Source organism: Neovison vison, chromosome 12 (assembly GCF_020171115.1).
Source record: "Neovison vison isolate M4711 chromosome 12, ASM_NN_V1, whole genome shotgun sequence".
Taxonomy (NCBI): Eukaryota; Metazoa; Chordata; class Mammalia; order Carnivora; family Mustelidae; genus Neogale; species Neogale vison.
In genome coordinates this window covers 82808792-82831124 of record NC_058102.1, presented here as the reverse complement: position 1 = coordinate 82831124, position 22333 = coordinate 82808792, and the positions used below count along the sequence as shown (strand labels likewise).

General features: G+C 41.2%; 1 protein-coding gene across 1 annotated transcript in view; it reads left to right on the top strand.

Annotated features, from left to right (window-relative positions):
• SLC38A1 (solute carrier family 38 member 1) overlaps positions 1–22333 on the top strand; it is a 67882-nt gene that overhangs the window by 9140 nt on the left and 36409 nt on the right. The window contains exons 2-5 of the mRNA XM_044227069.1: positions 5557–5665; positions 9552–9766; positions 19512–19587; positions 19871–19986. Coding sequence (XP_044083004.1) covers positions 9645–9766; positions 19512–19587; positions 19871–19986 — 314 coding nt within the window. The 5' untranslated portion in view covers positions 5557–5665; positions 9552–9644. The remainder of the gene's footprint in view (positions 1–5556; positions 5666–9551; positions 9767–19511; positions 19588–19870; positions 19987–22333) is intronic.

Sequence of the window (22333 nt, the reverse complement as noted above, 5' to 3'; positions counted from 1 at the left end):
AAGTGGTAGCAAGTATCGTCCCAGGAGCCTGTGAGGCGCTGTTGCAGGTGCTACCCTTGGAGTCGAGCATGGATTCTTGATAATGACTGTTTGAGGTGGGTATTCTTCATCTCCAGTTTACAGATTCAGAAACTGAGGCAAAGCGACATTAACCTGCTTGCCTGGGGTCAACAGCTCCTGAATGGTGGGGCCGGAATTTGCCAGTGGAGCATGGTTTCAGGGGAGCGACGAAGACGGGAGCAAGTTGTTCAGGTTGTTGGCAGTAAAAGGCTGGTGGGGGCTGGTATTTCACCGTTACAGACAAGTCACTTTCCAGATACGGAGCTGAGAGTGATTGGCAGAGGGCAGGGAAGCGTGTGGAGAGGAAGTGGTAATACAAAGTGCTAGCAGAGTTGTGACTTGCATTTGGTTAAGCCAGTCAGAGTCTTGAAGAAGAGAGAAAATGTCTTTACTTTGAGATTGCTGACAGGCACCGAGGCTTTTCACAACCAAAGGCCACTTTTATTATTCCCCACCTCCCAAAGATCATTTTCAAAGATTCTGAGTATGAATTTTAAGCTTTCTAAAAAGTTTTTATTTAGGGGCGCCTGGGTGGCTCAGCGGGTTAAGGCCTCTGCCTACTCCTCAGATTATAATCCCAGGATCCTGGAATCAAGACCCACATCTGGCTCTGTGCTCGGCAGGGAGTCTGCTTTCCCCCCTCTCTCTCTGCCTGCCTCTCTGCCTACTTGTGATCTCTGTCTGTCAAATAAATAAATAAAATCTTAAAAAAAATAATAAAAATTTTTTATTTAAATTCAATTTAGTTAACATATAGTGTATTATTAGTTTCAGAGGTAGAATTTAGTGATTCATCAGTTGCATACAACACCCAGTGCTTATTACCTCAAGTGCTCTCCTAAATTCCCATCACCCAGTTACCTCATCCCCCATCACCTTCCCCTCCAGCAACCCTCAGCTTGTTTCCTGTAGTTATGAGTCTCTTATGCTTTGTCTCTCTCTCTTTTCATCTTATTTTATTTCTTTTTCGAGCCCCCATGTTCATCTGTTTCATTTCTTAAATTCCACATATGAGTGAAATCATATAATATTTATTGTTCTCTGACTTATTTCGCTTAGCATAATACCTTCTAGTTCCATCCATGTTGTTACAGATGGCAAGATTTCACTCTTTTTGATGGCCGAGTAATATTCCATTGTAGATCTACACCACATCTTCTTTATCCCTTCATCTGTTGATAGACATCTGGGCTCTTTCCATAGTTTGGCTATTGTGGACATTGCTGCTATAAACATTGGGTGCATGTGCCCCTTCAAATCACTGTGTTTGTATCCTTTGGATAAATAGCTAGTGGGAGTTGCTGGGTCATAGGGTAGTATATAGCAATACAGGGCTTTCTCAAGAAAGAAATCTTAAATACACAACTTAACCTTTCACCAAAAGGAGCTGGAACAAGAACAGCAAATAAATCCCAACTACAGAAGGAGAAGAGAAATAATATAGATTAGAGTGGAAATCAATGATACAGAAATTAAAACAAAACAAAACACAGTAGAACAGGTCAACAAATCTAGGAGCTGGTTCTTTGAAAGAATTAATCAATATATCAATGAATACGATCAATTACCCCTTCACCAGACATATCAAAAAGAAAAGAGAAATAACCCACATAAATAAAATAATGAAATGAAAGAGGAGAGTTTACAACCAACACTGCACAAATACAAGCAATTATAAGAGAATATTATGAGCAATTTTATGCCAACAAATTAGACAATCTGGGAGAAATGGATGCATTCCTAGATATGTATGAACTACCAAAACTGAAACAGGATGAAATAGAAAACCTGAACAGACCTATAACCAGCAAAGAAATTGAAGCAGAAATCAAAAATCTCTCAACAAACGAGTCGAGGACAAGATGGCCTCCCAGTAGAATTCTACCAAACATTTAAAGAAGAATGAATACTTCTTCTGAAGCTGTTTCAAAAAATAGAAATGGAGGGAAAACTTTCAAACTCATTTTAAAAGGCCACCCATTACCTTGATCCCAAAACCAGACAAAGACCCCACCAAAAAGGAGAGCTATGGACTAATATCCCTGATGAACATGGATGCCAAAATTCTCACCAAGATACTAGCTAATAGGATTCAGCAGTTCATTAAAAGGATCATTCACCATGACCAAGTGGGATTTATTCCTGGGCCACAAGGGTTCTTCAACATCTGCAAATCAATCAATGTGATATACCATGTTAATTAAAAAAAAAAAAAGTACAGGAACTATACAATCCTCTCAATAGATGCAGAAAAAGCATTTGACAAAATACAGCATCATTTCTTAATTAAAAACTTTCTGCAGTGTAGGGATAGAGGGAACATACCTCAATATCATAAAAGCTATATGTGAAAACCCCACAGGGAATATCATCCTTAATGAGGAAGTACTGAGAGCTTTTCCCCTAAGGTCAGGAACACAGCAGGGATGTCCACTACCACCACTGTTGTTCAACACAGTACTGGAAATCTTGGGCTCAGCAATCAGACAACAAAAGAACAAAAGAAATAAAAGGCATCCCAAATGGCAAAGAAGTCAAACTTTCACTCTTTGCAGATAACATGATGCTTTATGTAGAAAACCCAAAAGATTCCACCCAAAACCTGCCACAAAACTGATAGAGGAATTTAGCAAAGTCGCATGATATAAAATCAATGTACAGAAGTCAGTTGCATTTCTATACCCTAGGATTTGTGTTAGTTGAAGTGTAATTTATATGTGATGCAATATCTAGATTGTAAGTATACTGTTTAATGAGTGTTGACTACAACTTTAATATGCTAATTTATTTCCAGTTTTTATTACTCAAAGAAATACAAAATTGCTGGTCAGAATTTAGAATCATCACAGCAAGTTAACGCAATCTAGCCTAAAGCAAAGATACCTGACATTTTAGTCAACTTGTTTGGCTTGTTTGAGGCCTTTTGAGATACAAAAAGCAGCTCATGGATTCATGTTATCCAAGGACCTTAGATGGGCAAACTGGCTTAGACATGAGAAGAGATGGCAGGAAGAATAGGATCATCAGTGGCCTGAGGCCTAATGCTTTCTCAAAACTACTGACCTAGCTAGTTGAGCTAGGAAAGGTTTAATCTTACTAGTTTCACAGAATAAAAAATTCAAAACAATTTTTAAATTAAGTGTGTGTGACTGGATATTATTGATATGAAGGCATTATTTTTTTTTAGGTTTGATAGTGATCTGAGGTATTGTTTTATAAAAGTATTTTTTTCAGAGATAAGTGCTGAAATATTTACAGATGAGAGGATATCTGGGATCTGTTTTAGAATAATTCTCTGTGATGGTGGGGGTTAAACTTCAACAAGACTGGCCTGAATTGATAATTGTTGACGTTGGTTCATGGGGGCTCATTTTTCAGTTCTGTCTACTTGCATGTATGTTTAAAAGTTCCCATCAAAAAAAATTTTAAAGGGGGGGAATAAAATTATGAATATCAGTTAGGGTTTAGTTGCCTGTAGCAGAGATCTTTCTACGTATGTTAAGTGAAAGGGATTTAGTACAGGTAATTAAGTGCCTATAAAATTGTCAGAAGAGACGGCAGGACAGGTCCTAGGCTGGGTCTCTTGGAATAATTACTGGAATACCACCACTTAAAACTAGTCCAGAGAGGAACTGCTCCTTGTGCCTCCATCTGGAAGCCAGGGAACCAGGAAGCCAGTTTCTCACTGTCTCTGCTGCATGATGCAGAAACACACCACGGGACCTAAATCTGATGATCAGGAATCCAGAGCCTCAGTTGCTGGTTCCAGAACCATCTGCTGCACCTGCTAGAACTGCACCAGCAACATGGAAGCCTTGCCCCACCCCCCCAACTTGCTCTCTGATTGGTGGGATCCAAATATACCTAAAACCCCAGCTGCAAAAGATAGTGGGAAATGTAGCTCTCAACTTTCCATCATTACAGAACTGGACTAACAGGAGTAGGAACAAATACTAAGCAGGCCAATCCACTCTGAAGTATATTAGCAATTGAGACTGTATTTGTCCCCAAAAGTGATTTTTGATGTGGCTTAAGTGACAATATATTCTTTGGTTTGTCTTTCCCTCTATAGTATTTTATTTTATATATATATATATATTTTTTAAGTAGCTTCCACGCCCAGCGTGGAGCCCAGTGCAGAGCCCAGTGTGGGGCTTGAACTCACAACCCTGAGATCAAGACCTGAGCTGAGGTCAAGAGTTGGATACCCAAGTGTGCCCCCCTGCAGTCTTTTAATCAGCATTTACCATAGCTGTAAACCTTCCACTACTCAAGAACATGTACCTTGCCCCCTCTGCACTAATGAGGTTTATCTGAATGGTCATGCAAGGCTGTTCTGTGTACATTTGGCCAGTGCTATTCCCAGTACAAGTTATGTCTTCCCAATCCACTGGTCTAAATCCACCTGGTTTTAGACATAGTTCAAGTCCTAACTTTGTAAAACCTTAGCTCTTTGCTCCAGGTCCCCCCTTTTCCCCTTCCTTCCTGCCTGCTTACCTGCCTGACTTCTGTACATCCATATCCACGTATACCTCCGAAATCTTTCTGGATTTACTCTTTGTTCTGCCATATAGTTGGGTCTCTATCATGCAGATATTTGTCTTTTTTGCTTAAATAGGGTACAAGTAATGTAAGCCTAAACAAGGTTCTCTGTGTATCTTCTTCTCTGATACATAACACCATGACGAGTAGAGACTTATGTCTTTTACGTTGGTACTCTTGGTAAAATGTACCAATCAGCATACTGAGATAATGCTTGCTTAAGAGTACCTCACCAGATTGTGGTAAAGGGCCGAAGATGTTCTGTGCTGGTTAAACTTTAATTTGTAACCCATTATAAATGTTGAGAGAGTGTAATTATGATTGAGCTAACATCAAGATCTTCACAAAGTGACACTGTTAGGCCTTTTCATTAATTGTATTGTCTTATAATCACCTCTGTATTTCAGTGAAGGTGTCATTCTTTGCTTCTTGAACTCAACCTGCACTTCCTGCCAGTGCCGTTGACCCTGATCTCCTTCACTAAGGAGCCTCAGCTCAGGCCCCATCTCCACCTGTCAGTCTCTTGTCTGCTAAGCAGGGTCACTGTCCAGAAGTAAAGGGTTGGGTGTCAATTTACGCACAGTCCCGCAGAGCAGCAAACATTTGCAGCGATGGTGTAGACCCGCGTTTACTATCTCCGCGTAACTCGGATAGGAGATGGTATCTTGTTAAGCGAAAAAATATGTGGGGCACCTGGGTGGCTCAGTTGTTAGGCGTCTGCCTTCGGCTCAGCTCATGATCCCGGGATCCTGTGATCGAGCCCCGCATCGGGCTCTCTGTTCAGTGGGAAGCCTACTTCCCACTCCCCTGATTGTGTTCCCTCTCTCGCTGTCTTTCTGTCAAGTAAATAAATAAAATATAGAAATATATATATGTGTGTGTGTTAAAAGTTGTATGATTTCCATTTTTGTAAATGTATACCTGTTTTTTATTTGTACACTTTTCATTTCACAGATATTTATTGAGTGCCTACTGCACACCAGGCACTGTATCTATGTGGGTAGAAAGGCCCTGGAAGGTCATATATGTATACAGTGATCATCTCTGTGTGCTGACATAACAGGTAACTTTTTTTCTGTTTACTTGTGTCCCCCTTCATTTGCAAAAATGTATTTTCTAATTTTTTCTGCAAAGCTTATATTATTTATTAATAAGGAACTAATATGTTTTTAAAAAACATATCTGGGGACGCCTGGGTGGCTTAGTCTGTTAAGCCGCTGCCTCCAGCTCAGGTCATGATCCCAGGGTTCTGGGATCTAGCCCCATATCGGGCTCCCTGCTCAGCAGGTAGCCTGCTTCTCTCTCTGCCTCTGCCTGCCTCTTTGCCTACTTGTGATCTCTCACTTCCTCTCTCTGACAAATAAATAAATAAATACAATCTTTTTTAAAAAAATAAGAAAAATTTCTGTTCTACCAAATGCTTATAATTAATTCTACATGAAGTATGTTAAAAACAGTCTAAAATCCCAATATTTAAAAAAAGAGAGAAAAGAGAAGAGGGAGCTAGAGATGGGGGAAGAAAAAGAAGGAAAGGATAATGAAGAAAAAAGGAGAGGAAATACATCAGAGTCTAACAGTGGCCCAGTTTTGGGTGGTGGGATCTTTTTTACAATGTCGGTTCTAATGATTCTACGGTGAGTGTGTATTAGTTATAGAATAAGAAAAAAAAATATTTCTCAAGGACTGGTCTTAATGTGACTTTCCTATGAAGCTGCTTCAGATTCTTGAATCTGACTTTTTTCAAACTTTGAAGTCCTTCATTATCGAGCCTTAATTGATAGATGATAAATTGCACAGAGAGGAATTTCTAAGTGTGGCCTCAGTCTTGGTAAGAGGTGTCACTAACTTTAACTTACCCCATTTTGCAGCTTTCATTTTCAAGAATGAGTTAGATTTCAGATAGGTTATTTCATAATAATAAAAATGTATTTTTAAAAAAGGAGATTAGGACACAGACAACAGAGAGACAGCAGCAAGTCACGTGAGGACACAGAGAGAAGGCATAGCTATCCACAAGGCCTCTGAAGATACAACACTTGTTGACTCCTTGCTCTTGGACACCTAGCCTCCTGAACTGTGAAAAAAAAATGTCCTGTTTAAGCCAAAGGAAAAAAACATTTATTCTTTGTGATGAACTTAGTACGGTATTTGCCTGATACTGACATAATTTTAGTGGCGAGAATGTCCTCTGGTTCTTTTTATGCCTTTGCCTTTTTGCCATTTATTTAAATGACTATAGAACTTGTACACACACATATATATTGATACAAAAGTTTAAATTCAAACAGTGGATTCCAGATCTATGATTAGTCTACTTTTCCTCTCCTCAGAAAATTTTTGTCTCGTGTCCTATTTCCTACCAGTCTGTAGAGAGGAAAGGACACAGCCCAAACCGCAAACACCATCCACTGAATCCCACCAGCCCTGTAGGATCACTTCAGACTCTGAGGAAGCTGAACAGGAGCCAGTGGGGCAAGACTGTTGGAAATTACCCAGTCGAGCCCATCTGGGCAGCTTTCATTAAGGCGGCCAACACGTAAGAGTGCGTGTTCGCACACTGCAGCTTGGGTCAAGTAAAGCCAGGTTGTAAACACTGCTGCTGTGGGAAGGCACTGAGAGCAATTAGTGATGGCCCGGTTGCTAGCCTTGACCAGCCTCCTGCCTAGAACAATCAGCCCTGAGCCATCAGGTGTGCCTTTGCCCAGGAGACGCGAGGCTCTTCTCTCTCTGCCCTGGCTTCCTGCTGTCCTGGAGAGGCCCTGCCCAGTAGGAAGGTGAGTCTCCCAGAACCTGAGGTATTAGGAAGTACTTCCTTCCTTACTTGCTTGCTTTCTTGCTTCCTTCCATCCTCCCTTTCTCTCTCTCTCTCTCTTTCCTCTTTCCTCCCTCCCTCCTTCTCTCCCTTCCTCTTTCTTCCTTCTTTCCCTTTCCTTTTCTCTCTCTTTTTTCTTTTTCTCTCCTCTCTTCTCTTTTCTTTCTTCCTATCTTTCCCATTTGGCAGGGAGAATGTCTTCATGAGCAGGGGACAGAGTTGTCCCCCTCTCTCTGAGGGTGTGTCGGGAGCTCTAGGCCCTCACTTCAGGGTCCATTTACCCTGGCCTCAGATGGCAGGGGTGGTCTCTAGCACACTTAGGGCTGCAGGCTTCAAATGTACTATAATTGGCTTTGTCTCCAGGATTTCCCACCCATACCTCGGTTCTAGGGTTTTCCCCATCCCCTCATTTGAGGGTCCAGACTCCAGAGGATAAGCACAGGGGGAGGACACGAACAGAGGTCTCCGACACTGGGGGAATCTCCCTGTTGGAAGTTGTAAAGGATCCTGGAAGCAGGGGGATTTCGTGCTAGATAGGAGTCTGTATGAACAAAAAGGAGTACAGTATGGCCTGGTTGTGGGAAAGAGAGGAAGAAAGTTCTAAAAAATTATCACTCTAAGGTATGGCCTATGGGTCTGGCCTATCAATGAGCACAGTGCTTCTTGGGATATACTAGGGTGCTTAGCTGGGCACATCAGAGTTTCTTTTTGTTTGTTTGTTTGTTTGTTTTTTAAAGATTTTATTTATTCATTTGACAGAAAGAGAGAGAGCTCACAAGTAGCAGAGAGGCAGGCAGAGAGAGAGAGGGGGAAGCAGGCTCCCCGCTGAGCAGAGAGCCCAGTGGGGGCTCGATCCCAGGACCCTGAGACCATGACCTGAGCCGAAGGCAGAGGCTTAACCCACTGAGCCACCCAGGCGTCCCCACATCAGAGTTTTGACTCTTCACTAGGCTGTAGGCAGCTTATGGAATTCAGGATCAGACAAAGTACCATTCAAAGGGGTTTGCCATTGGGAGGTGAAAGAACAAACTTACTGGCGTTCTGCCTCATTCCACGGCCCCTATGCCCTCACTGAGATGACCCTTGGGGGCTCCTCCACCCACACAGGCCCTGCTTTTCAAGTTGTGTCTAGCTCGTCTTGGTGGCCACCTGTTTCTTAATTTGTGATGCTTTGAGTCCGAACCTCTTCCCCCTTATATACCATGGAAATGTATGTCCCTGTCATCCACGTGGGAGAGACTGTGAACTCTGCAAGTCTTCCTTTCTGGAGAGGAAATATAGTTTTAGGTGGATTAACCTAAATCCCCCGAGTATGAGTTTTTAATTCCCTAATTCCCTGACACAGAGTGATTTCACTGAAGAGATTGATTTAATCTCTTGCAGTTGATGGATAAAGTGTTTGCTAAATTTCAAACCACAGATTTGTCCTTTGCTGCTTGACCCCCCCCAGGTTGCATCGTTGATCCCGCATGATGCCATTTATTGGGGATCCGCATTTTTTATTAAACTGGGCTTGCTAAATCTGAGGTGCTTTTGTGTCTGTGTAGTCTGTACCCACTCTGTGTGTGTCCTGGGATCAGGTGCATTAAAATAACGGCATCACTTTCATTTTAAATGCACTGTTCTATTAAAGGCATTTGTATTGGCCACTGTTGATGCGGTATTCCTGTTAACGTGCACACAAAGAGGATGGGACAGGACTCCTTTTGTAGTTAAAATGGAGAGAGATTAATGACAGGCATAAAATTTAGAAAGGAGCTTCCAGGGTAGCCTGGGTGGCTCAGTTGTTAAGTATCTCCCTTTGGCTCAGGTCATGATCCCAGGATCCTGGGATCGAGCCCTACATCGGGCTCCCTGCTCAGTAAGAAGCCTACATTCCCTCTCCTACTTCCTCTGCTTGTGTTCCCTCTCTTGCTGTTCCTCTCTCTGTCAAATAAATAAATAAATAAAATTAAAAAAAAAAAAAAAGGAGATAAGCCTTCATAACTTGATATACAAAGATGGCCTTAATGCATTGGATGGCAAAATGGGCAAGTTATCAGGAAGTTAACTTTGTTAACTTTGTTTACTTGTAACGGTTTATCTTTCATTGGTGGTGATAGTCGTATGTTTAAGTAGTTCTTGTGTTGTTTTCTAGGTCTGTCAAGCTTATATTTTTGCTGCTATCCGTTTTTAATACACTCAGAACAGAACTTGGACGAATTTTTTTGACTCTGGATACTTTGTAAACATGATGCATTTCAAAAGTGGACTCGAATTAACGGAGTTGCAGAACATGACAGTGCCCGAGGACGATAACATTAGCAACGATTCCAATGATTTCACTGAAGTAGAAAATGGTCAAATAAATAGGTAAGTATTTTTGCGCTAACACTTTCAAGTCCATGAAAGAAATGTCTCTCAAATATTATTCTGGTTTTCGGTTATTCTCCTGAATTATTCATTACTAAAGTTATGCTCCATTTGAAGACGTAATTTGAATTTCTTATGTGACATCTGTTGGGCCCGGTCTGCAATAGCAGAGGAAGCAAATAGGAAAGTAATTTATTCATCCTTTCAAATCTTTCAATCGAGTCTAATAAAAATATATAAATTCGATGGACCCCAACCAGCCCTAACTTTTCAAAAGCTCTGACTGCTGGAACTTCGCTGCTGAATGTGAACATGAACGGGCATCATCTGCCTTCACCTACATTGTCACCCACCAACAGTCAACACCCCCTTTGCCAATGATCCCATTTCAAAACTACAAATACAGCATTATAATCATCATTTATAACACAGATTTTAAATAGTAATCACCACAGTTGGGGATCAGTAGCTCTCTTGAGAAACTATAGTAGAGACTTAGTACATGAAACAGAAAAAAAAGATAGCATGAGTGGGAGGAGGCAGGTGGGAGGTAGGTGGGAAAAGTGTGCCCGTGAAGCTCTTGGCCTCAGCTGTGACCTCAGCAGGACCTTGCAACTCTTGGGTCCTGTGTTTCTTATTAGAAGAGGAGGGCCAATAACTTTTTTTTTTTTTTAAGTGATCTGGGGCATTCTCTGACATGTGGATTTTGTAGCCAGACATAGGGGTCATTTCACAGGAAGTTCTCCCGGTGGGGACTTGGTGATGTGGTTTGTGGAAAGCATGTAGCCTTCTTAAAGGCCAGGGGAAGAGAGTGGAGTAGGTAGCAGTAGATACCACCACTTAGGAGAACAGCAACAATGTACACATTTGGGGCTGGTCAGAAGGAAATTGGGAAACATATGTCAGCTAACCAGATACCTTTGTGGAAATTATTTCTGGAAGTCTGCTCTCCTTTCTGCTGTGGTGTGCAGTTGGAAGTCCAGCAGAGGACTCGGGGGCCGTCATTCATGAACTCAAGTTCCAGACCTGCCTCTTCTCCTCCCTTTTCCCTTCCTTAAATGTTCTTAGAGGTGAAGTGTGCCACCCAGACACTTTCTCATTATCATCCACTCACTGTGTTGGGATAGGTCTTATGGTTGGACCCAAAATATGCTTCTTGCACCCTTTCTGAGTAATTATCAAGAGTAAATTCCATTTCTTGAATGTCAGGTGTTTTTACATTTATTGACATTTTTCCTTATGACTTGCAAAGCTTTCTTATGCAAATAAGGAAAATTTAAAAATGCATTTTACAAAGAAGGAAGCTGAGGCTCAGAAATGAAACGACTTGCCCAAGGGTACACACAGGTCTGTCAGAAATGCCTGTCTTTCTGCTCTATTCTGCTGTCTCCAACTATAATCCTGGGACATGGATGAAAAAAAGAGTCTTTACCAATTTTATTAAAATACCAGTGCTATCTTAAGCTCTGTACACCCAGAGTGTTCTGCAGTCACTGCTGACCTCTACCTAACAGGGGATGGGAGTCTAACCATTTCACAAGTAGGACATTTTGGTTGTATAATAGAGCTTCATTCCTGAAGCAGTGCAAACCTTTGAGGACCTTAAAATGAGTCATTATACTATTCCGTTCAGAATCTGAACTTGATCTTTAAAAGTTGTACTTACTAAACTAAGAATGGTAGGCTTTTGAAGAGATTACAGCTTGTAATAGCTGGAAGCACCCATTCTTGCCTGTGGCTTGGGCACCTTGCCTGGGTGATCTCACTTCCTCCCAGACTGTGACTAAGGCAGTAAGTGGGGACAGCGGGAGCGCTGGCGGGTGTTGACCACTTGCTTTGTGGAATCTGGTTTTGCTACTGCAAATACAGTGTGATGCAGCTCTTTGCCTGACACAGTTCATGAATCTTGCTTCCTTTCTGGCTCTAGGACAATTCAAATTAAAAACAGCATGTGACAACATGAAGCCAAAAGAGGCAAATGGAAAAGACCAAAAAAAGACCCCCATCATGGTTCCTGCAGAAGCTACACCTAAATACCTCTCCCTCTTCTTGTAGCTTTTTCACATGGGGGCGAGGGTAGCAGGCTCAATTATGGGAATCTAGGAGGAGCCCTCTGCCAGAGCAGTGAACTTTTAGATCACAGCATCTCTTTTTAGGAAGCCAGAGGGACTGTTGAAAGCAAATATTGATCTTTGCTTACCTGGCATGTAACTGATAGCTTTGCCTGGAAACTCCCCACTAGGATACTCTCAGAATCATCTTTTTAAGTTTAGTTAAAAATAGAGTAGAGCCATGTGGGTATTAGGACTCCTGCCCTTATTCCAGTTCAGTTGTTTTACTTCATGCCCTAATTTTTGGGTTGTAGTCATGGAAATCTATACTTGAAACAGGAAAACCTTTCAAAATGTCCACTAGGCCTACACTGCTGACAATTTAACGTGCACACAAAATGCCTGGAAACCTTGTGAAAATGCAGATTCTGGTTTGGGAGGTCTGGGACAAGGGCCTGAGATTCTGATTTCCAGCCAGCTCCTAGGTGATGCCCATATAGTCGCTCCGGGCACCACACTTCAGAGTAGCAAGCTCTAGGCTCTTTTTCTAGATATGAGCTTCTTGGCAGAAAGAGACGTCGATTTTAATCATCTTTATATCTCTTATACCTTATAATGATATGATAAGAGTGCCTGGGACAGGATGGATGTTACAAAATATTTGTTAAATGAGAAAAAGAGAGAGAGACACACACACACACACAGAACCATTAGTGCATGGTTTAGACTGAGATTTGAATTGAATCCTAGCTCGATCACTTCTGTGACCTCGTGCTTTGAGCCTTAGTTCCATCCCTGTGAGACAGGGATAATAATAATAATTGATTTCATGGGATTGTTGGGGAATAGTAAATGCAATACTCATCTGCTGTTTGTAGGTTAAGAATTCAGGCTCTGCCTCCAGCCAGCTCAGGTTCAAATCCTGGCTCAGCAGGTTAGTTTTTAGCAATGTAACTTTGGTCATGTTACTTAATTTCTTTAAAATGGAGCTAATAATAGTACTTGGTACACAATACCACGTGTAAGTATTGTGAAAAGAGATGATAAAATCCATGTAAAGTACTCGGCAGAGTGTCTGGCAATAGTAACCCTTTTAGGAAAAAAGTGGAAAAGTCTCTATCAATTATAGGGCAACCCTCTTTCTTTGAGAAGCACTTCTCTGTTCTCCACCCCAAGGAATAACAATATCGATGATGGTTGCTGGTTATTGTTACTTTAAAGCAGCTGAAATATTAAAGTTGTTGAAACATTAGTAGATTCTCCTAGCTGTATCCATGCAAATATTCATGTATGTTGTCTACTGTTGTTCTCATCTCTGCAGAGGTAGTGCTGTTATGGCCCCAGAAGCATCTAACAAAATTTGAGAGTCTTTCAATTAAAATTTTTCTTGAAAGGATCTGGAGCAGCTCTTGTCACTATACCCTCACCAGCCTCTGTTTGCTTGTTTTGGTCCCTCTATATCTTTCAGAATTTATGTCCTAAATTTGTATTACTTGGAAGGGCCCTTGAAAATGTAATATCTTTTCTACATATTAAGGAAGAAATTTCCGCTATTTCTTCCTATGCTCAGTTTTCATGTTAGAAAAGTCCTTCCTTGCTTTAACAGCTCCTGTTCCAAATAAAGTCTGTTTTCTTTTCAGTAGAGTTTACCCGTCAACTAAGACTTTGTTTATTCCCAGTCTTCTCTTTGTTTAAAAAAAATTTTTTTTTAATTCAAGTATAGTTAGCATACAATGTTATATTAATTTCAGGTATGCAATATAGTGATTCAGCAGTTCCATACATTACTCAGTGCTCATCAAGATAAGTGTACTCTGAATCCCCTTCACCTATTTCCTCCATCCCTCCAGCCCCGCCTACTCTGATAACCATCAGTTGGTTCTCTATATTTAAGATTCTGTTTTTTGTCTCTTTATTCCTTTATTCACTTGTTTTGTTTCTTAAATTCTACATATGAATAAAATTGTACAGTATTTGTCTTTCTCTGACTGACATTGTACTTGGCATAATACACCCTAGGTCCACCATGTTATTGCAAATGACAAGCTCATTCTTTTTTGTGGCTGAGTAATATTCCATTGTATGTATGCACCTTGTCTTCTTTATCCATTCACCTGTGTATGGACGCTTGGGCTCCTTCTGTAATTTGGCCATTGCAAATAATGCTGCAATAAACATAGGGGTGCATGTATCTTTTCACATTAGTGTTTTCGTTACTCTTTGGGTAAATACCAAGTAGTCGGATTACTGGATCATATGGTAATCTTATTTTTAATTTTTTGAGGGACCTCTAGACTGTTTTCCAGAGTAGCTGCATCAGTTTGCATTCCTACCAATAGTGCACAAGAGTTCCTTTACCCCTACATCTTCACCAGCACTTATTGTTTCTTGTGTTTTTGACGTTAGTTATTCTGACAGGTGTGAAGTGGTATCTGATTGTGGTTTGGATTTGCATTTCCCTGACGATGAGTGAGGTTGAGCATCTTTTCACATATCTGTTGGCCACCTGAATCAGCCTTCTCTTCAAATGCCTTCCATTTCTTTCATTCTTTCATGTTTTCCAGTCTCCTTGTTACGGCTTCTTTCCTCTTATTCTCTTTTCCTTTTTAGTAGAGTGTTAGGATTTCAGGGAAAGAATGAACAAAGGTCATTCAAGTTCAAGCACTCGTGTCTTTTGTGTTATGAATCCTCAAATGAAACACTGTAATCTAGTAAGAACCTGACTGGTAGAGATTACAATAGGAAGATTATTCTCCTATCATACCCATCCTTAACTGGATTGTTGTTGATTTATTTTTGGTTTTAAATAACTGTTCTATAGTTCTCGCCTCCTTTCACACTATCTCAGCGTAACGCCTCCATCCTTTCCAAGGCTTTGTCTGTTGAAGGTCATCACAACAGCCACTGTAGGTTTTGTTTTGTTTTGTGCACAGAACAATTGGCTACCTAAGAGTTGCTTGAATTCTGCTTCGTTGGTACAGACTGACCTGAAACTCTTTTTTAATAACACTTTTATCATTGAAGACCACATGTCAAAGGCACCCTTGCCCACAGCCCATTTTTTTAGTCAATAAAGAGAAATTTTATTTCAATTTCTTTGCCAGAGGTCATTGCTTTTTAGCATGGAATTGCACCTTTTAAATGGTGAGATAATGGAAACTGGTAATAAGTCGTACAACCTAGTTATTTTGAATGGACTTTTCACAAAAGAGGTTGGTCTTAATTTGTTAAAAAAAAGTTTATGGAAATGCAAAGCAGAAATATAAAGACTAAGAGAGGGAAAATCCGGAACAACATAAAGAGAATAAAGATGCTTTCTTTAAGGACTTCATTCTTACTGAGCTAGATTTCCTTGCAGCCTAAGCGACTCCATACTTCTTAAAAAGAAGATGCATATTCAGGTTAATAGGGTCTTCTGAGTTGCGGGTGCATGGGCAGGGACATATATGAAGAAGAGGGAGTGCGGGCATCACATAACCACTCAGGATGCAAAATGACCTTGTGACGCAGAAAAATAGTAAATAGGTCAGAGTCCGAAAACTCCATTTAAGGCGGGAGCATAAGAAGACCATGGAAGATGAAGGCTTTGAACTGGCAGGATGCCCCTGGCTGAGAGCAGGATGGAGGGTCTCCTGAGAGGGGGGAGTGGATTCCTACTATAGCTGATCCTTGAACAACATGGGCTTGAACTGCACAAGTCCAGTTTTTTTTTTTTTTTTTTGAAGTAAATACAGGACAGTACTGTAAATGTATTTTATCTTCCTTGTGACTTTTTTTTTTTAAGATTTTATTTATTTATTTGACTGACAGAGATCACAAGTAGGCAGAGAGAGAGAGACGAGGAAGCAGGGTCCCCGCTGAGCAGAGAGCTGGATTCGGAGCTTGATCCCTGGACTCTGGGATCATGACCTGAGCCAAAGGCAGAAGCTTTAACCCACTGAGCCACCCAGGCGTCCCCCTCGTGACTTTCTTAATAACATTTTCTTTTCTCTAGCTTGCTTTACTGTAAGAAAACAGTACGTAATACATATAACACATTAAAATATGTGTGCATCCACCCTTGGAGTTACTGGAAAGGCTCTGGGCAGCAGTAGGCTGGTAGGAGTCAAGGTCTGGGGTGAAGTGCAGAATGTCCTGGCCTGGCTTGTCTCATCCTCACCAAAACGAAGATCATTTTGCAGAGCAGGGGGAGCTAACATTGGGACGTTGAGACAACCTTAAGTTAAGCAGTACTTGGAATTGCAGGGTAAGGGATCCCTATAAGGGATCCCGACTTGAAACTTTGTCCGTGGGGGAGCCAGTGAAGATTTAGGGGAAAACCGATTAAGCCAGGCTGCAGAAAGCACCCCAGAAGAGGCAGAATCACAGAGGCATTTGACACACTGTGTTTTTTAATATGCTTTTTAATGGTTACTTATTACCACAGCTCTGCAAGTCACATTCATTATTCTCATCCTGCAGAAATTCTGCAGGAAAGCCCTGGCAATCACACGGAGACTTTATTCTTTATCCCTTTCCATGGTACAATGTTTGACCCTAGTAAATGCCCCTGGGCTCACAGTGCCTGCGTCCCATTCTTCTCTGCCCACCAGTCCTCCGCCATGGACTCTGAAACACGCAGCCAGGCTGGGAACGTAGATCTGCCCTAACAAGCAGAGTATTGGTGTTCTGTTTAGTTTCTTTGAACACGTTGGGGCTTTTCTCTTGATTTAAAATAATGGAAATGCTTTTTGCAAAACAAGTTCCTCCACAAGAAGGGCAAATGGGGGACACTGTGGGTAAAGATTTGGTCAGACTTCAGTTGGCTGTTAAAGTTATCCTGATTAAATACAGTCTTTTTTTATTTAATAGCAACACTAAATTCAAGTCCTTTTCATCCTGGCAAGTCCAGCACCCACATTTTTTAAGGGGCTGTCTGTGCGAAAAGGAAGACGGCTTTTCCTTGCCCCTCTTCAGCCAGATCTGTAAACCTCAATTCTGTGTAAAGATTTAAAATAAGGGCAGGGCACCTGGGTGACTCAGTCGGTTAAGCGCCCAAATTTGGTGTCCTGGGATGGAACCCTGTGCTGGGCTCTGTGCTCAGCGGGGAGTCCGCTTGACCCTCTCCCTCTCATTCTGCCCCTCCCCACTCATTCTCTCTCTTTCTCAAATAAATACATAAAATCGTAAACAAATGTTAAAGGCAAAAGAAGGGTCACACCAATCATTAATAGCAACAGCAACACTATACCGCTGCCAGGTTGGTCTCCAAAGATATTGGTTTCCCTAGGTCATTCTCTTGCTAAGAACCTGCAGTAGTATTTCTCAGGCCTCTTTAAGTTTCCTCTGGCTGATCCCACCAATATAAGAGGCTTTTCCTTTTCTGGATTCCTCATCTCTACTCCCTTTTGCACAGCCAGACCTCCCTGCTGTGGTTTTAGCTGGCACAATCTCTCCTGCATTTCAGGGGACCGAGGTTGCCTTCTACTTCATTTCACCCTCTTGCTGGACAGGTGGCAGGCACAGGCAGATGCCGAAGGGGTAAGCCGCAGATCGCGCGGCTTATATGAGGTGATGGCCCCAGGGCAAATTCGTAGTATGTATACCGCCTGTCTTTAGCTTATCCTGGCAAAAGAAGGCGAACTTGGAGAAGTGAAGTCAGTGAGAAGCCAGACCCCTTGATGAAAGACGAAAAAGGTAGCTAAATTAAACCAACTTTGATGAGATGTATCTTTTATTTAAAAACGTTTTATTGTGAAATACAGCATCATTCAAAACACCATATGAAAATGTAATGTACAGTTCAAAGATATCTGCTTCTTTAAAATAGTCCAATTCAAGCGGCTTTACATTTATTAGTGAAAAATTCACTGTGACTAGTTCTTCCCCAAACTGGGCAATTAAATTTTCAAAGGAATAACTGAAAAGCATCCCTAATGTGTCTTACTAATCCATGCAGCAGTTTACCTATGGACTCTTCTTTGACAATAACACCTATTTTGTTAGTGGGGATTTCTTTGAAAGATTTATTTATTTGAGAGAGAGAGAGAGAGAGAGAGAGCACAGCAGGCTAGGGAAGGGGCAGAGGGAGAGGGAGCAGCAGACTCCACGCTAAGCAGGGAGCCCTACAAGGGGCTCAATGAGGGTCTTAATCCCAGGGTCCTGGGATCATGGCCTGAACTGAAGGCAGACGCTTAACTGATTGAGCCACCCAGGCACCCCGGGATTTTTTTTTTTAACTGGCTCCACACCCAATGTGGAAGTCAATGCAGAGGAGATCAAGAGTTGGACACTCAACCAACTGAACCACGCAGGTGCCATGGGAATTTTTTTTTTTTTTAGTTTTTTTTTTTTTTTAAAGATTTTATTTATTTATTTGACAGAGAGAGAGTACAAGCAGGGGGAGCAGCAGAGGGAGAGGGAGAAGCAGGCTCCCCACTGAGCAGGGAGCCCAACATGGGGCTCAATCCCAGGACCCTGGGATCATGACTGGAGCTGAAGACAGATGCTTAACCAACTGAGCCACCCAGGCACATCCCTCCTTCCTTTTTTTTTTAATTGAAGTTTTTTGTTTTTAAAGATTTTAGGAATTTTTTTAAAATTGGGAACTTAGCCCATAACGGTCTCCTATTAATCGTTAATATATTTGATGGTTCTTTGAGGTTTCTGGATTCCGGCTTCTATGTCTGTATAAAGTTTACACAGCCTGTCTGAATCTTTCCCATCCTAACCTCAGTCCCACCTCCCCCATGCAGAGGAGTGACTAACATCTAGTGCTGTTACTCTGTGCCTGGAGCTGTACCGATGTTTTACACGTGGTCTCTTATTTAATACTCCCAGTAATGCTACGAGAGATTATAAATAGTGTTACTCCCATTTCACAGATGAGAAGTCCGAGACAGGATGCCTTGTGCCTCAGAGCTAGTGAGGATTTGAGCTCAAGTTCTAAATGCCACACTTTCTTAAAGCCCTATAGCTCTGCCCCTCATCGTGGACTACATGCTCTGCCTTCCCCCACCATGATCTCCCAGCCTGAACTCCTCTAGCCTCGTGTTGGTCTGGTGTCAGCATCACTTACTACCCATCCCTGTGCCTCCCTCATCACCTGGCCTGCTGGCTTGCAGATAGCAGTTGCTGAAGGAAGGTCTGATGGGGAAAGAGTTATTTTCTTTTTTGCAGCAGAGAGGAAATGCTTTATTTACTAAGTTTGCATGCCAGGAATGTGAGCTCAGAAGGAGGCCTGTTTCCAGGATTCTTTTAAATGCCCCCTTTATAGTATCCTTGACATTATCGAATTGTCGGTGAGAGAAGATTCTATGTAAAAGTTAACTTCCATTGCATCTAGTGTTTTAATCCATCAGTACTGAAATGATTTGAGGTTATTCTTTTTGATTTATGGTTGACTTTTATCTCGAGATGAGCACCTGCTATTAGCAATGGTTTCTACTAAGTAGAGTGAGGAGTAGAAAAACAAATGAAGCAAAGTATCTGTCCCTTGGAGCGCTTGGAGTTTATTTGGTAAAATGAAAGTGGAGACAGTGAGTTCTGGCAAAAAAAAAAAAAAAAAAGGCAAAACAAAACAGAAAGGTGGTTGAATCGGGCTGTAAATGCTTAAGGAACTGACTGATAACTTTTCATGTGTGATGTTTTGATAAGTCATAATGTGAAGCTTCAATCATTATCGTGAAGTTAAATTATTATACGTGTCTTTACAGCAAGTTTATTTCTGACCGCGAGAGTAGAAGAAGTCTCACTAACAGCCATTTGGAAAAAAAGAAATGTGATGAATATGTAAGTGTCATTATACTAAAGGATGCTTTTTTGTTTTAATCACATAAAATGGGACAGATGTTTTTAATTCATGTAGCATAATACCAGAAGTATAGCTACTTATATTCCCCAGGGTATCCTGTGTATCTTCTGCTGAAACCCATTTTAAAAAATAACTAGACCACTAAGGAAGTATTTCTTGAATTTTATTGCCACCCCAGCTCCTAATAGCGCTTTAAAGACTTCGGCATGATGAACTTTCCTGGGGACTGATTTGCTTATGTTTGTTTGTCTCTTTGTTTAGATTCCAGGAACAACCTCCTTGGGCATGTCTGTGTTTAACCTCAGCAACGCCATTATGGGCAGTGGGATTTTGGGACTCGCCTTTGCCCTGGCAAACACCGGAATCCTACTTTTTCTGTGAGTGTTGACATTGCTGTACTTACCGTGTTAAAACTATATTTTCTGTATGTTTCTGCTCACCTATAGAAGAAATTGGAAATATTTCTAAATAGTTTTACTCTTCATATTTTTACTAACTCGGTTAAGTTATGAGTACATACTTTGACATTGTTTATTGGAATGATTTTCCAAGTTGCACCTTATGTTTATGAAGAAGGGGAAAGAGAAAACCTTTTTATCCACCAAAAACATCAAAATGAGCCTTTAGAAAAAGGATTTAAAAATTTCAAAACAAGATTTTTGGTATTTTTGGATTCTCTGTCACTTTAAACCTCAGCTAAAAGGTCAAAATATTTGGAGGTGTCTAATCCAACCACTCACCGCTTTGGTATTTGGATTGCAATGGAACATGTACTCTATCCAAAGGTAATCACAAATTTGTTTGTAATAAATAGCCAAGAAGCACAGATGAGAAATTAGTATGTACTTTTCCTCTGAGCGTTAGTTAAAAGAAAATAGGCAATTTTGTTTTCAGATAACTTTTCCTCGCACTGTTAAATGGGACTTTCTGCAGATGTACAGAGGGCTTGTTTTCAGTTGGAACAACAAGAAAACAGATCATAGAATTTATACCAGGAAAATTCTCACCCAGCCTGATTTCTCTCTCAAACCTGTAGGGAGTATCAGTGGTGTTTTGCCTGAGGAGGCAAGGAGGAAATTCTCTTCTCCAGCCTTTTCCCCACCACAGACTCCACTCAATGTTCCTCATTGGCCTCACTCACTGGATCGTTGAGATGGGAGCATTATTTCCTTGGAAGCAGTGACCAGAATGGCTAGTACTCCTACAAATTGTGTATATTCCTTTAGACTTAGAAAATTGTAAAAAAGAAGAAGAAGAAGAAGAAGAAGAAAAAAGAAAACTGTGATGAAAGTACACTGCTGCCCATTCCATTCCCCAGGGATCAATGATGTCCATCCATGCTGGGCCGTTTTGGTCAGTAGCACTAGGGATTAACATTCTTCCTCTTACGTGTAAATGCACTAGACAGGTCTTTCCAAGAAATAAAACTCTGTTTAGGACGGTGAATTCAAGACTTTTTTTCCTTCTTGTTCACCCAACTCTGTAAACCCAACGGCAGCCTCTTCTCTCTCTTGTGCTGGTGGATCATTTTGTGTGGTCTTTCTGTTTACGTATATCTTGAGCCAGGTGCCGGGTTTTAGGGTGAAAGGATGGCGTTGGACAAAACATTTCCATGGTGACTTTTTTGGAATGCGTGGAACTCTGACCCTCTGAGGATACTGCAGGGTCGCTGCACTTGTGACTTTGAGAGCAGTGACTGGAGACACCCGACTGGTAGTCCCGACTCCTCTTCTGAATGGCTCTGTGGTCTTAAGCAAGTTACTTAGCCACTCTGAGCTGCAGTTGCCTACTCTGTAAAATGAGGCAACTATACCAGAAAAATCTCAGAACTGTGCCAACCTCTGAAAACCCATGATTCTGTGACTATTTTCAGTTATTCTTAAGCTGGAAAAATATTCGGTTCGGAAATGTGTTTTACACTGATGTATTTATGTTAACTATCACAGTATTAGTTAGTTCTATGTTAAGTAGTTGAAGAGTCAATTCTTTGATGATGGTAACCACAGTAACTCTTGTGGCTCTTACTTTGTACCAGGTACTATTCCAAGTCTTTATGCTGAATCCTTACAAGTCTCTGAGATAGGTACTAATGTTAGTTCCTGCCTTCACAGGTAAGGGAACTGAGGCAGAGGGAACAGACTTTTATTTTGAATTTTCTCTTTGTCACCATTCTGGGAACCCCCTCCTCTGGGAATCCCCTTCACCTCTCTTCTCTCCTAGATCCCCTATTTCTCCCGTATTCCATTTCTTCCTTTTTCTGGATTGACTTCCTTGCTTTTGTTGCTGAGAAAGGATGAACAGAAATAACTTTTTAGGGGGCTTCATGTCTGCAAAATGTTTTTATCTTACCTGCATCCTGGATTGACAGTTTGGCTGGATAAAGAACTCTTTATTGGCAATAATTTTCCTTCAGAATTTTGAAGGTATTGCTTCATCGCTCTCTAGGTTCTGCTGTTGTGAAGTCCCATATCCTCCTGATTCCTGATTTCTTTTATATAGCCAGGGTTTTGGGTTTTTGTTCTGTTTTGTTTCTGGAAATTTGTTGAATCTCTTTGTCCCGCATGTTCTTCAGTTTTATAGTGATGTGTCTTGACATGGCCCTAATCATCTACTCTGTCAGGCTGCCGGTACCTCCTTTTCTTTTAGAAGGTAATAGTCTTCAGTTTGGGGATATTTTCATACACATTATTGTGTCAATGAATTCCTTCCCTTTTTTACCTTTTC